This window comes from Pocillopora damicornis, chromosome 6 (assembly GCF_964200805.1).
Source record: "Pocillopora damicornis chromosome 6, jaPocDami1.2, whole genome shotgun sequence".
Taxonomy (NCBI): Eukaryota; Metazoa; Cnidaria; class Anthozoa; order Scleractinia; family Pocilloporidae; genus Pocillopora; species Pocillopora damicornis.
The window spans coordinates 23,147,874-23,162,068 of record NC_142675.1 but is presented as its reverse complement, the minus strand read 5'-3'; the positions used below and the strand labels follow the sequence as shown (position 1 = coordinate 23,162,068).

General features: G+C 38.7%; 4 protein-coding genes across 5 annotated transcripts; 1 reads left to right on the top strand and 3 right to left on the bottom strand.

Moving 5' to 3' along the window:
* Nucleotides 1–1,175: 1,175 nt before the first annotated feature.
* On the bottom strand, nt 1,176–3,723 carry LOC149044527 (P2X purinoceptor 7-like). Its single transcript, XM_089208572.1, has 3 exons — nt 3,207–3,723; nt 2,932–3,064; nt 1,176–2,407 (listed from the first exon to the last, which is right to left on the bottom strand). The coding sequence occupies exons 1-3, from the start codon at nt 3,523–3,525 to the stop codon at nt 2,227–2,229; spliced, it is 633 nt and encodes a 210-aa protein (XP_089064698.1). The 5' UTR covers nt 3,526–3,723; the 3' UTR covers nt 1,176–2,226.
* A 1,001-nt stretch (nt 3,724–4,724) lies between these two features.
* LOC113681982 (uncharacterized) lies at nt 4,725–6,910 on the bottom strand. Its single transcript, XM_027199130.2, has 3 exons — nt 6,865–6,910; nt 6,111–6,196; nt 4,725–5,784 (listed from the first exon to the last, which is right to left on the bottom strand). Exons 2-3 carry the CDS (start codon nt 6,191–6,193, stop codon nt 4,743–4,745), a joined length of 1,125 nt encoding a protein of 374 aa, XP_027054931.2. The 5' UTR covers nt 6,194–6,196; nt 6,865–6,910; the 3' UTR covers nt 4,725–4,742.
* LOC113681983 (uncharacterized) lies at nt 4,949–13,762 on the top strand. 2 transcript variants are annotated; one of them, XM_089208576.1, is made up of 5 exons: nt 4,949–5,030; nt 6,691–6,955; nt 7,699–7,793; nt 12,586–12,680; nt 13,246–13,762. In XM_089208576.1, exons 4-5 carry the CDS (start codon nt 12,586–12,588, stop codon nt 13,661–13,663), a joined length of 513 nt encoding a protein of 170 aa, XP_089064702.1. In that variant the 5' UTR covers nt 4,949–5,030; nt 6,691–6,955; nt 7,699–7,793; the 3' UTR covers nt 13,664–13,762. The 2 variants fall into 2 exon arrangements, with proteins under 2 accessions (XP_089064702.1, XP_027054932.2); XM_027199131.2 differs by lacking the exons at nt 4,949–5,030; nt 6,691–6,955 and having other exon boundaries at nt 7,688–7,793.
* On the bottom strand, nt 8,391–10,255 carry LOC113682094 (uncharacterized). The gene is made up of 3 exons (XM_027199243.2): nt 10,184–10,255; nt 9,935–10,020; nt 8,391–9,640 (listed from the first exon to the last, which is right to left on the bottom strand). The coding sequence occupies exons 2-3, from the start codon at nt 10,012–10,014 to the stop codon at nt 8,599–8,601; spliced, it is 1,122 nt and encodes a 373-aa protein (XP_027055044.2). The 5' UTR covers nt 10,015–10,020; nt 10,184–10,255; the 3' UTR covers nt 8,391–8,598.
* Nucleotides 13,763–14,195: the final 433 nt, after the last annotated feature.

Below are 14,195 nucleotides of genomic sequence, written 5' to 3'. Positions count from 1 at the left end.
GCAGTTATTTATTTCAAAGGTTTCCGTCGGCTTTAGCATAACAAGATGAGCTACTAGCTCGACTTAAGATTATTAAATCGTTCATCCTTCGGTATATAGAAAAACCACAGGCGAGAATGTTTGTGCTTAAATGAAAAAAAAGTGTCTGCAGCTTATTTAAATTCTCTCGCGTAATTTTATTTACGCTTTGGATCGTGCCGCGAGATCTTCGGGTTACTGTGTTTTTTAAATATTTTGTTATTCATCAAACATTGATGTACTTACCAGAGTAAGTTCCAAGGCTCAGTTGATACTTAGCTCTCTCACAAAAAAAAAACTGATGCAGCGCTCTACCAACTAAGCTAACAAGCCAACTGGGAGCTGGTCATGATGTCGGTTGTTAGCTCAGTTGGTAGAGCGCTGTACCAGTATCGCAGAGGTCATGGGTTCAAATCCCGTACAGGCCTGAATTTTTTTCAGGCCTTATTTTCACTACTGCCTAAGTAGTGCACATTACTGCGAGGATCACTTTCATTCGCGTGTTTATCCGCAGTTCAAAGTGATTGTATTTTGTAGACCCAACAGACCAAAAACTTCCAAACAAACTTACAAAATGATCGCGTTTTCAAGTTTGACTGCGTTTAAAAATGTTACCTTTAATGATTAAATGATGAAAATAGGTATAAACTAAGAAAAATTACTGATAAAATACACTCTTAGACGGTACCCATATCAGCAAGCCTCGGGCGTCAAAAGCGATGACTACGATATTAGAAACAATGATATGAATTAAGAGTAAACAATTCACAATCAATGATATTTAAACAGGTAAGAAGGAGAGGAACTCATCAAATATGAATATGGGAGTGAGAGATTGAATCACTTTCACATTTGAAAGATTCACCGAAGTTGACAAAGGCTGCTGGGATACAAAATTTTCAAGACTGAATCATTATGACTAATGATAAAAAATGAACCAATCAGAGCATTTTAAAATTTCTGTTTTTCAAAACTAGAAAGTGTTCATCTTGACAAAACACAAACAAAACTGATGATAGGAGTGGTTTTACTAACTATTTTCTAACTGGCATGAAACTTATTTTTGCTTGTTTTGTTTTCTTTCTTTGTCTTCATATCACGCAGAAGGTCTCGTACTTCAACAAGCTGCGCTTGAATTCCTTAAAGGGGAAGTACGGTCTAGAAAAATTTTACTTCTATTAATAGAACTTTTCCACAGGAATTCGAAAATAGTTGCCGTTTTGTCCAGTTTGCTTTGCAATTACGACAACAGCGCTTTGAAGTTGCTCTTATCTACCACTTTCGCGACTAGAAAAACGCCATCTTGGATATGACGTCAGCTATGACGTAGCAATAGTCAAACCTTGTTGTTCATCGCTTTGACCTGGTTGACTTGATTGACCTTTCTGACGAGTATTTCTAATGAGGGTTTAACTATGGTCAACTGTCTTGTAGTTAACTGCCATAATACTTACAAAAATACAAAAGGGAAAGGAGTAAGCTTCCACAAGCTACCTGTAAATGAAAATTTAAAGAAAATTTGGCTAGCAAAAATAAAACGCAAGGACGCTCTGCCGAAACCCGAGAACTGCTACGTCTGCTCAGATCACTTTATCAAGGACGCCTTCAAGCGGAATATTCATTGGAAGTGTACCATTCACTCTACAACAAATACGCGCCCAAGCGGCAACATTTTGGATACCTGGGAATGGTAGCACGTACACAGCTAACTGCTTTAGACCACAATTCGGGCACTGGTCGATCTCAAGCAGAGGCTTCGAGTGGGGAGAAACGATTCCGTTATGTTTATCCTAAGGGGATGAAGGATTGGGTTGTAAGGCCTGTTTTCGAAGAGAAGACCAAGCCGCACGTTACGGAAATGCTATGCTCAGTGTTGGAGATGAGAGACACGGGAGAAGAGCCAGAGCAAGTTCAAGTCCCTGATCTCCCAAAAAACATCGCACCCATTCCGCGCCCACCTAAAGAGGACCTTCTCGGACGGCATGTATCCAGATTTGGAAAAAAATTAAGCAAGTGAAAAAAATAGAAATACAAAAATCGAATAGTCCGCCTAAAATGGCACTAGCATTTACATTGTCAGTTTTCTATTTTTGGAACAGACTGTTGAAGGTATTTTAATGATTGGAACTGGAGCCGATACCCCTATAGCGCCGTGGACCTCCTTGAATGTGTAATAAAAACAAAGACAAGTTTATTAATTAAACGTGACTATCCCGGCCATGAGTCATTGTCCTCGGCATCTTTAAAGCCTGTATAATTTCCGGCTGCATCTGGGTAATTACGTCTTATTGATGCCACAACACACGAAGGAATCACGCGTCTGTTCCCTTTACCAAGTCTGTTATAAGTCCACCAAGTAAACTGTCTATAACCTGCCAATCGCATACTCCTAGGAAAAAACAAAAGACATTGATACATGCTCGGAACAGAACCCAGACAAATGCAGTTGAAACAAACAAATTCTACTTCGCCAAGCAGGGGCTCATTTGTAATGAGATCAATATCTTAAGCTAACATTGTGTGACAAAGGGAGACTTCCTGACGCTCGCCGTTTGACTAAGGCTCTGTTTACATGTAGCAAGTTTCCCTTTCTTATTTTCCCTCATTAAGTGATGTGATGATTCTCATAAGAACTCCTTCTTTCAATTTTGTCTCGTCCACGTCCATATTTACTCATAATTTACCTCCATTAGGAAAACAAAGCACACAAACTGAAGAGGTGTACTGGCTCTTTACAATTAAATATAGCGATGAAGTTCACCCTTCAGACAAAAGACTACAACACCACTTGTATTAAAAGGGCTGACAACACTGCATTTGTTTCTTAGGGTTCGCGTCACACGAACTCGTAAACAACTAAAGCGTTTTGTTTGCATGAATTTTGTGAAAAATATTTATTCTGTCGGTGCTTACTCATTTGACGGATAATCTTCAAGTCTGTCATTTCTCACATGGTGCATGCCAACTAGGGCTGTTCTCAAGACGTCCGCTAGTAAACACACGGGTCTAAATGATCCGTGCTCTGTAATACACTGAAGCTTGTTACCTGCAATTTCAGTGATAGTTCATATCACTCAGTTAGCAGGGTGAAATAAATCCATTGCGGGCACTGCGCCGTTCTTTTGTAAAAAAATAAAAAATTATCACTTTAGAAACAAAGATTTTATTTGAGAAGAATTAATAATTACCTTCCAGATCGAGTCGATCACCTAGTACATCCATTTCTTGGCAGCATATACACTCGTTTTCTGTTGGCATCTCTTGACAGTTGCCGCAAGAGCACCATTCGCGATTTCCAAGACGTGAGCACGTAAATGTTTCTTCTTGTATCTCTTCCTGAGTTTCTTTGTCAACAGAAATTTCTTCTTCTCCTGAAGATGAGCTATGTAGCGGCTCAAACATGAATGGACGAATTACACCGTCTGGATTAAGATCCAAGTCGAGAATTGAGTCATTATCGCTCTCCTCGCCGCTGTTTTCTATGTTTTCATCCATCTTAGTCGACATTACAACGCTTGACTATTGCTACGTCATAGCTACGTCATAATAAAGATGGCGGATTTCAATTCCAAAATGTCAATTTTTTCAACGTAATTTCTGGCAACAAATACACTTAAAGCTCAAATGAATTGCCAATTATGAGAAAAAAAGTCAGAAACTTTTGATATAGGTAAACTTTTTCTAGACCGTACTTCCCCTTTAAGGATCGATCTTAATCTCCTCTCTCTTCGTTTTCTCATTTTTTCTCTTTTTCGTTCTTTTTCTCTTTACGCGTTATGGCCTCTCGCGCCAGGTAGGCACGATCTCTCTTAAAAGGTGCAGCAAAAAAAGAAAGACAGAGCTTTTACATTCCGTCTCACGTTCAAATTTTAACAAAATTTACGCCGTGGCAAAGTATCCACAAATCCCAAATCCCAGTTACAAGTCACAAGTCTAGTAAAAAAAGTTGAGGTTTTCGCTCTTTCCAAGAAAAAAGAGAAACCTGAAGTTTTACGTTTTTTACAGAAATTTTCATCACCTTGTGCCTCAGGTGCATAGATACGCTTTCGGTGAGTCAGCATTGTTTCATGCTTCATTCTTATAGACACTAATTAACTCTTCGAACTCGTTTTTTAACAGAGTCTACCCTCCCTGAAAAACGACACCTCTTTTATACTAGTACACCTACATTAAGAAAAAAGTACCTCCCCAAAAAAAACCTTTATTGATACCTTCCTAAGACAGGTTAAGACATATATATTACTCACTTTCTCTTAGGTGCAAAATACAACCCATAACATTAACAGTTTAATCATCAAAGTACGTCCATGCCAGTTCCCCCTTTATAATCTATTTCCATACTCTAACCAATTAAATCTTTTCAATTTCATACAAACACGACCTGAAAAATGATTTCATGTTGGTCGTTCAATTGTAGCTTGTTAAAGACCGTTAAAGACCCCCACCCTATCCTCTCCCCCCCCTCCCCCCACCCTATCCTCTCCCCCCCCTCCCCCCATCCTATCCTCTCCCCCCCCTCCCCCCATCCTATCCTCTCCCCCCCCTCCCCCCATCCTATCCTCTCCCCCCTCCCCCCATCCTATCCTCTCCCCCCCCTCCCCCCATCCTATCCTCTCCCCCCCTCCCCCCATCCTATCCTCTCCCCCCCTCCCCCCATCCTATCCTCTCCCCCCCCTCCCCCCATCCTATCCCCTCCATTGGGTATCTAATAGGTCATCAACTGATTATGGACTCAGAATTGTTCCACTTTCCACAAAATATTCGTAATTCTCAGCATTATTTAAAGCGTCTTTTGGATTTTCTATAGCCAGCCGTCTACAAGCATTTTGGCCGTATGCTATATCATCCCTACGAGCCACTGCATGCCCCAATTCATGAACTATAATCCCCATCTTTGTGTCATACCCAATCAGTGTATCGGCCCTGTTGTACAATTCGCAAAGGAAGACTTTGCGAGTTCCAAAGTAAGCATAAGCATAGTTCCCATCTTCACATTCTCTTCCATCAATAATGTAAGTAATTTTATCCTTTGATAATACTCGTTCCATTTTTTCAAAAACCCACTTGGGTTCATCAGTAGGAGAAGATCCAAACCAAGCTTTAGCTCTTCCGCGATCATTCTCGAGGTCTTGAATGGCTAACTTAATGTTTCTGTACACAGCTACAATAGCATGTTCTGTTTCGCTTTTCACATCGGGGGACCCTCCCTTTATTACATACTTAAGAGATGCCTTCAGGTCCTGACCTCTTCTGCTGTGAAAAATATGGTCTTCCAAAGCACCCTTGGTCACGCTTTCTTCAGTGCGCGCCCTTTGACCCGAGGTTCCCTTTATAAAATTCTTTTCATCAATTTCATAACTTAATACAGGGGACGATAAATGTTCTATCTTAGTCTGGCGCACTGCCTTTTCAGTTACACTACCCTTTACATATTCTAAATAAGTGTCCACTGCTATAGAGTACAGGCCAGCCTTAGTCATGTCGTACGCATCTGAAACGTCAAAGGTGGACGACACTGTTTGTCCGGATTTGACGAGCAAGTACTGATCAGGGCCTGGGGCGGAGCGCTTTATATGGATACCATCGTACTGTAGCTTCGTGCCATTGGAAGTGACTGACAGGCAATCCGATCTCAGTCCATCCAGCGGCGTACGCCATTTCAGCACAGAATAGTCTTGTTGGCCGTTGTTTCTCAAATGGAACTTACATTTAATCTTGTCGGACGTTGCAAAGTTAGGTGTGCAGTCGATGTAGGAGGAGAATGCCCTGTGTAGAACAAAATTCCTTTTCGTTATAACCTGTCGAGTTCATTGTATAGCATACTCATCGTTTTATCTGACTGATCTATTTACCATAACTACTAAGGGTGTAGTATAATGGCTCCCATAACATTATTGTCTAAACAGTTCAAACTCTGCTTGTATTCAATTATTAAGACTTTAAACCTGTTTACGTCCAATGTTGTTATTTTATAATGCAAAGCTGTACCTTTCAAATTTATTATTATTGCAACCTTGCATGGGTCTTGCATAAGGCTGATTCAAATGATCACGATTCACAATATCTATTTGTAGAAAAAGCTCACCACTTACGTAGTATCAGAAGTATCAAATTCCACCATTTGTCCTCCATCCACCATCTTCAATATGACAAACATCCACAGAAGTTTCATCATCGGCTTTAAAAAACAAACATCTTTCTCAGCCTTTGTAAAACCATTTCTAACTCTATAAGTTTTGAATGGAGAGGGGTTGCTTCGAAAATTCTCTCTGCTCTTCTTAAAGGAGAGACGCTTTGCGAGCTTACTTACTTAAAATCACCCTCTCTGATAAAAGCTTCTTTCAGGGACTTGGATGGACTTAATTACGGTGATAGAAAGGAAGCAGCAGAATGGTCCTCGAGTGTAACAATTCGATTCCTAACTTTTTCCTTTTTTCGTAGGGCTTTAGTAGTTCAATAAGATTTTCTTTGTAAATGTTCGGAGTCTATCACGCCGTATGTTTTCAATAATTTCTATGATCTTTTTTTTAAGAGAAACCGCATATTTTTATGAGGGCTGACATACTGATATCTTACTACAGTTTGTGAACTTCGCACGGATACATGCCGCTGCAGTTAATCAAAAGTTTTGGTTCGACCTCAGAGTATTAAGAACCTTTACTTGTTTTTCAGAGTATCCAGTAACCAGTTATATTTCGCAAACGGCCATTCATTCTAACCACAGATCTTAGTCAGTTCTTAAGATAACTCTATCAAGCCAGGCTAGAGCTGTTTACCAAGTCGTTGCCGCCTATATGGCTCATGATCCATCATCCCTAGAAGTAACTGTATGAAAGATGACCTCACCTGTTTATCTCCGTTAGACGTGTAATGCTTAATGATACCTCTTGCAAATGTGTACTATACACTGGAGAGACGATGAAAAAGGAGTAAAACAGTACGTTTTACAAACATTCTTTATTTCTTGACAACCATATGGTATCTATAACAATATCTGATTTTAATAACTTATTTGGGATCTCCCCTGGCTGGTTGTTCATCTTTCCGGGCCGATTGTTTACAATGCTCGAAAAGCCAATTAGTTCTGCATTTTCTTTTCATTTTGAGGTTAAGCAATTTTTCACTATTTCCTCCAACAACAACGATGTTCCGTGAATGCGAAATTTTTAACTTCCCTCCTGGCGACTTCTATGAATTAACAGTTGTTAACATAAACTTAACCTGGAAATTTGTAATAAATTGGCTTTAATGAAACGCTATTTATCAAAGTTGTGCTTTAGTTATTAGTTTTGTTAAGTAATTACTGGGAAAAGAACATACCATGAATTCATTGATAGCTTCTTTAAAAAGTACAAATACAATTCTAACTTAGTTCATGGATTGTCAAACAACTTGGGCAATTCTAAGAAGATTCCGTTTGATGAAGATATTCGTTCTAGAAAAATGATGTCTAATTAGGTCCAAATGAAAGGAAATTTCTTAAATTGCAACATTTCGAGAACAACGGGAAGTTTGCAAAAGCAAAAATGCAGCCTCAGTGTTATGTCAAAGCCAGGATAAATATCTCCATTGGAAGCAATAACTTTTAATAAGCATGCTTACAGGACTTTAAATTGTCTCTATGCGGAGAAAAATTCTTTTGTGTCTTAGGAATAGATGAATAACCATTTTTTTTCATAGGAGCAGTGATTCAAAGCTGACTCTTAGCTTCGACGGTTCAACCATCATTCAACTACAACTGGTCTGTTCTTAAACGAAGAAAAAAAAAGGAGAAGGTAAGTTGATAGTGATAAACGTGCTCAATGCATAAATTCCATGGTTTATGATGAAACTTATGAAAAAATTAAGTTATTTGCAACAGAAAGGAGAGCTTTGGAACACAAATATCTTGGTCATTAGCCAAATAGACACAACTGACACTCAAAACTTCACACACTTGGAAATTTTAGAACAAAAAAAAAACTCCAAATTGAATTTTATTGTGCAGATCATTGTTATCTTTAACCTTATACGAATCAACGAAAAGAAATGCGAAGATCGTTTCTTTGCTAGAAAATTGTGATCAGATTCCGTTGTAGGAAAGAAGTACCCTCTAACAGCGCCCAACTAGGATCTAAAAAAGGTTGACAGTTGTGTTTCTTCTCACCCCAGCAAATTGTTTGCCCTTTTTTTTCTTAAGTAACCTCTCGATTTTATGTGCTCCATGTCTGTAGTCACAATTTCTCCACAGTTTTCCTGCCCTGACGCCTATTCAAGAGAGACGTAGTATGAGGTTTACCAGATACGATAATCGCCTGGAAGAATATTTTTCGATATTTGATTACCTGGCTTAGACATCTCCCCATGAAACGGAAGGAAAAACTGAAACGTTATCGTTTAAACGCCAACAACTTTTATTCCCTTATCTCCAGAGCAACGCCTTTTAAAAGGCTTACATCGTTTTAAATACTGATTTAAATGGAAGCCAGCCTACTTAACCCTTTTCGTTACCTAAGCTCAATCATTTAATCCCCAGCCTTACATATAATTCTGGACTATTATCGAACCTCTTTCGAACAATATCCAAACCTTGCCAAGTGATCAGAAACTTTTGCATGACTTACTGATGGTTAAACTTTCCACAAAATGCGCAAAATTAGCACCATTTAAGGCAGCGCGTTTAGGACTGGCTTTGGCGAGTTTTTGTACCCTTATTGGGCCGTGCTCGTCATCAGTGGTGTTGCTTATGGCGTGTGTCAGTTCATGAACTATAATGCCCATTTTACTGTAATAACCAGTGTCCGTTTTCTGCTCGCTGAACAGTTTACAGAGGTAAAAAGTGCAAGCTCCATGAAAACTGTATGCCAGGGTTTCGTTTGAACATTCATCCCCTCCAAAATGAAACGTTTTATGCCAGTTGTCATCTACTATTGCAACAGTTTTCTTCAACAGAATTTTTGCGTCCTCAGTGGCTGTACCAAACCAAGGTTTTCCCTTTGCGGGATTATCTTTAAGACATTTAATGGCTGATTTCATGTTTTGGACCGCAGCCTCGAAGGCTTTTTTTGTTTCTAATTTTAAGGCTTCGGGCGCCACTCCCACAAAATGCTCCAGTTTGGGACAAGAGCCGTCTTCCGAAGAAGAACCTCTCATGGAATATTGATTTGTTCTTTTGAGAGGGCGCGCTCTTTCGCTGAAGGTTCCCTCAATGAAGCTTCCTTTGGAAATTTCGTAACTTACAGCAGGGGAAGATAAGTGTTCTATCTCAGTTTGGGTAAACCGCACGTCAGATAACCTACCCGCTACGTATTCTAAGTAAGTGTCCACTGCTATAGAGTAGAAACCGGCTTTAGTCATGTCGTACGCATCTGAAACATCGAACGTAGATGACACCGTTTGTCCAGCTTTGACGAGCAAGTATTGATCAGGGCCTGGAGCGGAGCGCTTCGGGTAAATACCATCGTATTGTAGCTTCTTGCCATTGGTAGTGACTGTCAGACAATCTGATCTCAGTCCATCCAGCGGTGTACGCCATTTAAGGACTAAATAGTCTTGTTTACCGTTGTTTCTCAAATGGAACTGACATTCAATCTTGCCAGTAGTTCGATATTTCGGTGCGCAAAGGAGCCGAGAGGAGAAGATCCTGCGTAAAATATAACTCCAATCATTAGTTGTAGCTCTGGCTTCATTTACGTTATCATTGCTCCACCACACACAAAAGCAAATACGAAAGAAAACGCTAATCTGACACTTGTCTTGGCGTAGTAGATAAAATACCATGGAGCTCATCAAGTGATCAGAACCCTTACATTGATTTATAGAATGATCCGGTCTTTGGCATTCCCCTCTATGGGTACCGGTAATTCGAATGGAAAGCTGCATTTTTGTTGAATCCTTATATATTAATTTTCTACGATAGAAGAAGCCTCCTCTTTACCTGTGGCCAGAGGTGTGAAGACGAGCGCTTTCTATACCATTCGTCAGACCCCAAATCAAAAGAATCCATAGAAACTTCATGGCGAACTATAAAGAAAGAGAACTTTTTAGTAATCGTTAGCCAGACTGTGAGTGATATATCCTTTATGAAAAGAAATTGAAAAGGCATAGCCCTTAGCATAGCATAGCATGTAGTGTATGATATTATAAACAATTAAATAACATTTAAATGAGACAAGAGATAGCTTACCTAGCTCTGTGTTTCGCATAAGTTCAGTGGCACAACTCATAACCCCAAACTGTGAGCAGCACTTTTATTGAGGAACACCTGACTAATGAAAGGCAAGCAGTTTCGTGACGCATTCATCATTTCCCATAGCAACCATGATGTGTCTGAGAAATCTGCTGCTGTGTGCGCGGTTGTTTAACGTATTTTTCCTTATGCCTTTACGAGATCAGAAAAAAGAAAGATTATTTCTCATCGGCTAGTTTCAGTTACCTCCTAGTTTTGTGCTTTTTAGGCAACGAACTATATTATCGAACAAGGAAAAATAGCCAACAAAGGCGACAAAATGGACTCTTAAAAGATCAGGTATTAGATTTGACAAAAGCATTCTTTCTTCCATAACAACGGCGCTGTGTCCAAGGATACAAATGTTTCAAAAAGTAACTTTAATTAATTTTAAGTACTCAAACAATATCCTTTTATGTTTTCTTAACGAAACGTAAAAAGGCAAACGCTCCATTTTTTCATGCCTTTTAAAACCAAGAGGATATGTTTTCTTGCTAATGTATATTGAGAATTAGTTTCTACATTCCCAATCTGTTTGACTGACACTAACAGCACACAGTGCTTTAAGTGACAATATTGTAATAAAACATTATTTTTCTAAGAGCTTTTGTTATAAAGTATTTCACGAATAGCCTTTTATTCAAGAAAGTCCTCTGATCTGGATTTTGAAACGAAACTGCGCCTAGTTTTAGCTATAGGTTTTGTTTTCCAGTGTCAATTCAACTACTACAAAGATCGAGTATAAGAAATTCCCTTCCGGGTTTTCTGCTACTTCTTGGGTAAATGTAGTGGTAACTGTATAGAAAGTGTACCGAGTCCTTGAGAGACACTTTGGAGAGAAAAGCTGCACTCAGGGCATTCTTCTTTTTTGCGTAACAACGGTGACTCTGCGTCTTAGAGTAGATGTCTTATTCATTTTCCCTTAATGGTTGTTTTTAATACGCCAATAAACCAAGCAGTTTCGTTTGTAACTTCCTCTTCTACAATTCTACGTATAACTTTTTAGTTATCGGTATTCCTCCGTCAGTTTTGCAATTTCCTTCCTAGGTATACAGTGAATGCTTTCAGATAATTTGTATCAGTATTGGTGAGGGCTTTATGCAACAGTTTTGAAATGAAAGGAAATTGCGCCTAGTTTCAGTTACCTGTCGCACTTCCGAAAGGCGTCTATCGACGCACGCGTCAGCGTCAACCGTAAAATAAAAAAATCACCGAAAAAAGTGTACAAGATACCATTTCATGCCAGTTATGTATGAGGTAAATATTTTCAGATAACTGATATCAACAGTATGAGGCTGACTTTGAACGAAAATTTTGAAGGAACATTATTATTAATCAGAGGTTCTGTTTTTTAAAGTCGCATGGTCGGTTTGCCAAGTATGTCTTCATGAAATGTTTCTAAGAGAACTGCGCCTAGCCTTCCGAAAGGCGTATATCGACGCCAGGTCAAATTTCAAATTCAAAATCACTAATAAAAAAAAATGCAAGAGATGCCATTGACAGTTTTTAGCCACGTACTAGGGCTGCTAATTGTAACTTAATGGAAAGTGTTTCGTGGAATTTAAATTGAGAAAAACGGTACTTTTAATAGCAATCCTTATTTCGCATGATACTTTGTGTTTAACTATAGTTATGTTATCTTAATTCCCAATTGTATCCTGCCGATGATTCAAAACAATTTGCTCTTAATCCTCGTACGACCAGTGACATCAATTCAATTTGTACTCAAAGCTCGCCATGATTCCTAGGTTTTTTTTAAGCTTACTTTAAAACCAGTCATTTAAACATTAGTGGTTCGTAATCATAACAGGGATGATAAATTTTGGATTAAACTTTCCTGGTAATAGTAAGTTTTGAAAAGACCTTCTCCGTTGCATTTTTCAAACGTGGTCCTACTTTAAGCGATACTTTGGAGGGGACAAGTTCCATATGTTGACGAGGTTCTAACTCAGCTGCCCTTGTCTGAAGCCGAACAAAAAAACATCATTTATTTCGTGACTGTAATTATTTTATTTCAATCAGCCTTTTTCTAGGACCAGTACACCTTAATGACTCAACTTCCCTTAATGGTTTTTTTAATGAAACTTCAAAAGCCCAAGTTTTTTTTCCATCAGTTTCCGGAATCATTTTTCGTTTTTGTTTTTCGATCTCTCTTATTCAAAACTTATAGTCCTTGAAACTTTTGGTGTAGAAATTCCACCCTTTGATTTTTGATATTCCTGAAAAAAATCGTCATTAAATTATGCTTTTCAAAGCAACGGCGTTTTAATGTCGTTATGTAAAGAAAAGTGCCCTTATTTCAGTGTTCGTAACATTGATAATCTGTTCATTTAATCTTCATAATATACCTATTGTTTTAGATGAAAATCCTGATGACTGCAAAGCTTTTACTCTGGTCAACTCTTGTGGCTGCATCAGCAGCACATTTGAAAGCAGAGGATGCACGGGATGTGCAGTAAGTGAAAATATAGAATAAATATGTAAGTGGTAAATGAAGTTAGGAAATAAAACAAGTCACCTCTCAGAGAAAATGTAAGAGCTAAGAGTCGTATCATCAAAATTTTATTAGCTTAGACATCAAGAAGCATTTTGATCTTTCGAAATCGGTAATGTGTTTGTCATGAAAGATTCTATCCCGATAGGGCTGTAATGTGCGTCGGCTCTAATGCCTTTTATTTCTGCGTAAACAATTGGTATTTTCCCTCACGCAACACACATTAAATTAAATCATTAGCTATCTTCTTAGCATTACTTTGTCCTTTTGAGGTTATTACAAATTGGTGTTCTGTTTAACATTAAAATTGCAACGTTTTACTCTGCGTTAAAAAACCGAGGATGACAATAGAAGTGTTGAAACGTGACTTAAAATTATAACGTGTTGTCTTCTTTCTTAAAAAATGTCTGAAAAATCTACCAATACCAGCTTGTTAAGATTCCCAAGGGGAACTCAACCGTTTGAAAACTATCTTTCAATATTTTGAAAACTCAACTTATATTAATAATTATTTGTCTTTGTTCAGACTATTTTCTGCTTCCATCGAGTGTCTTTCCTCTTACAAAACTACAGACGAAGTTATGTGCGACTTCAACCTGGCAAACAACGGTGAAAGCGCATATTCGGTGCTAAAATGGAATACACCGCTGAACGACTTAGCCTTGGACGGTCTAACTGTCAGCCGAGACGGGGAAGAGCTGAGTCCACAAGGTATCAGAATGAAGCGTGAAGATCCAGCTGCGAGCAATTTCTTGACCATTGCTCCTGGAGAAACCGTCTCATCAAAGTTCGATCTTTCTTCTGAATACAACACTACTGAGGCCGCAGAATACACTGTTGCAGTAGACTTGTATTTGGAGTATGTCAAGGGAAGTGTTGGAAATCCGGAAGAAAGTGAACTATTTTATCTTTCTTCTCCTGATGTTAGTTTCCAAGTAGCTTAAAGAAATTTCCGTAAAAGGGCATTTGAAAATGAAATGCCATCGTAGACAAAGGGGAGGGAATGATTCTTACTGAAGAGTGATTAAAGAGTCTCAAATCAACTTGCTGATACATGTTTGCTTTATCATTTTTTGGTATCTCATATTCATAAATTCGCGAATTTCGCTCGCCTTTCTGTAAAGTTCTCGCGTCAGTTTACTTTTGGCCTTAATTATTAGGTTTTATTCGGATTATGGTTCAAATCATCAACACTCAGGGCAGATGACAACTGATTTTTTCTTATGGCATCATATACCCTTTCACGGTGAACGTCGCCATAATCAAAGTCAGTTATTTCTAGTTGGACGTCCAGGACGTTAAAAAGATATTTCTCTTTTGAATGAAAGTTCAGTTTAATTCAATTTACAATTTAAATAGTGCTGTATGGTAGTTCTGGGTTCAAGTCTTCCTCCCTGACACTCACTGAAGTTGTTCTTGGTCGCCCCGAGTTCAACTGCTCAGCTGCGCTGTGTTAATAGCTAACTGGTCTGCTTC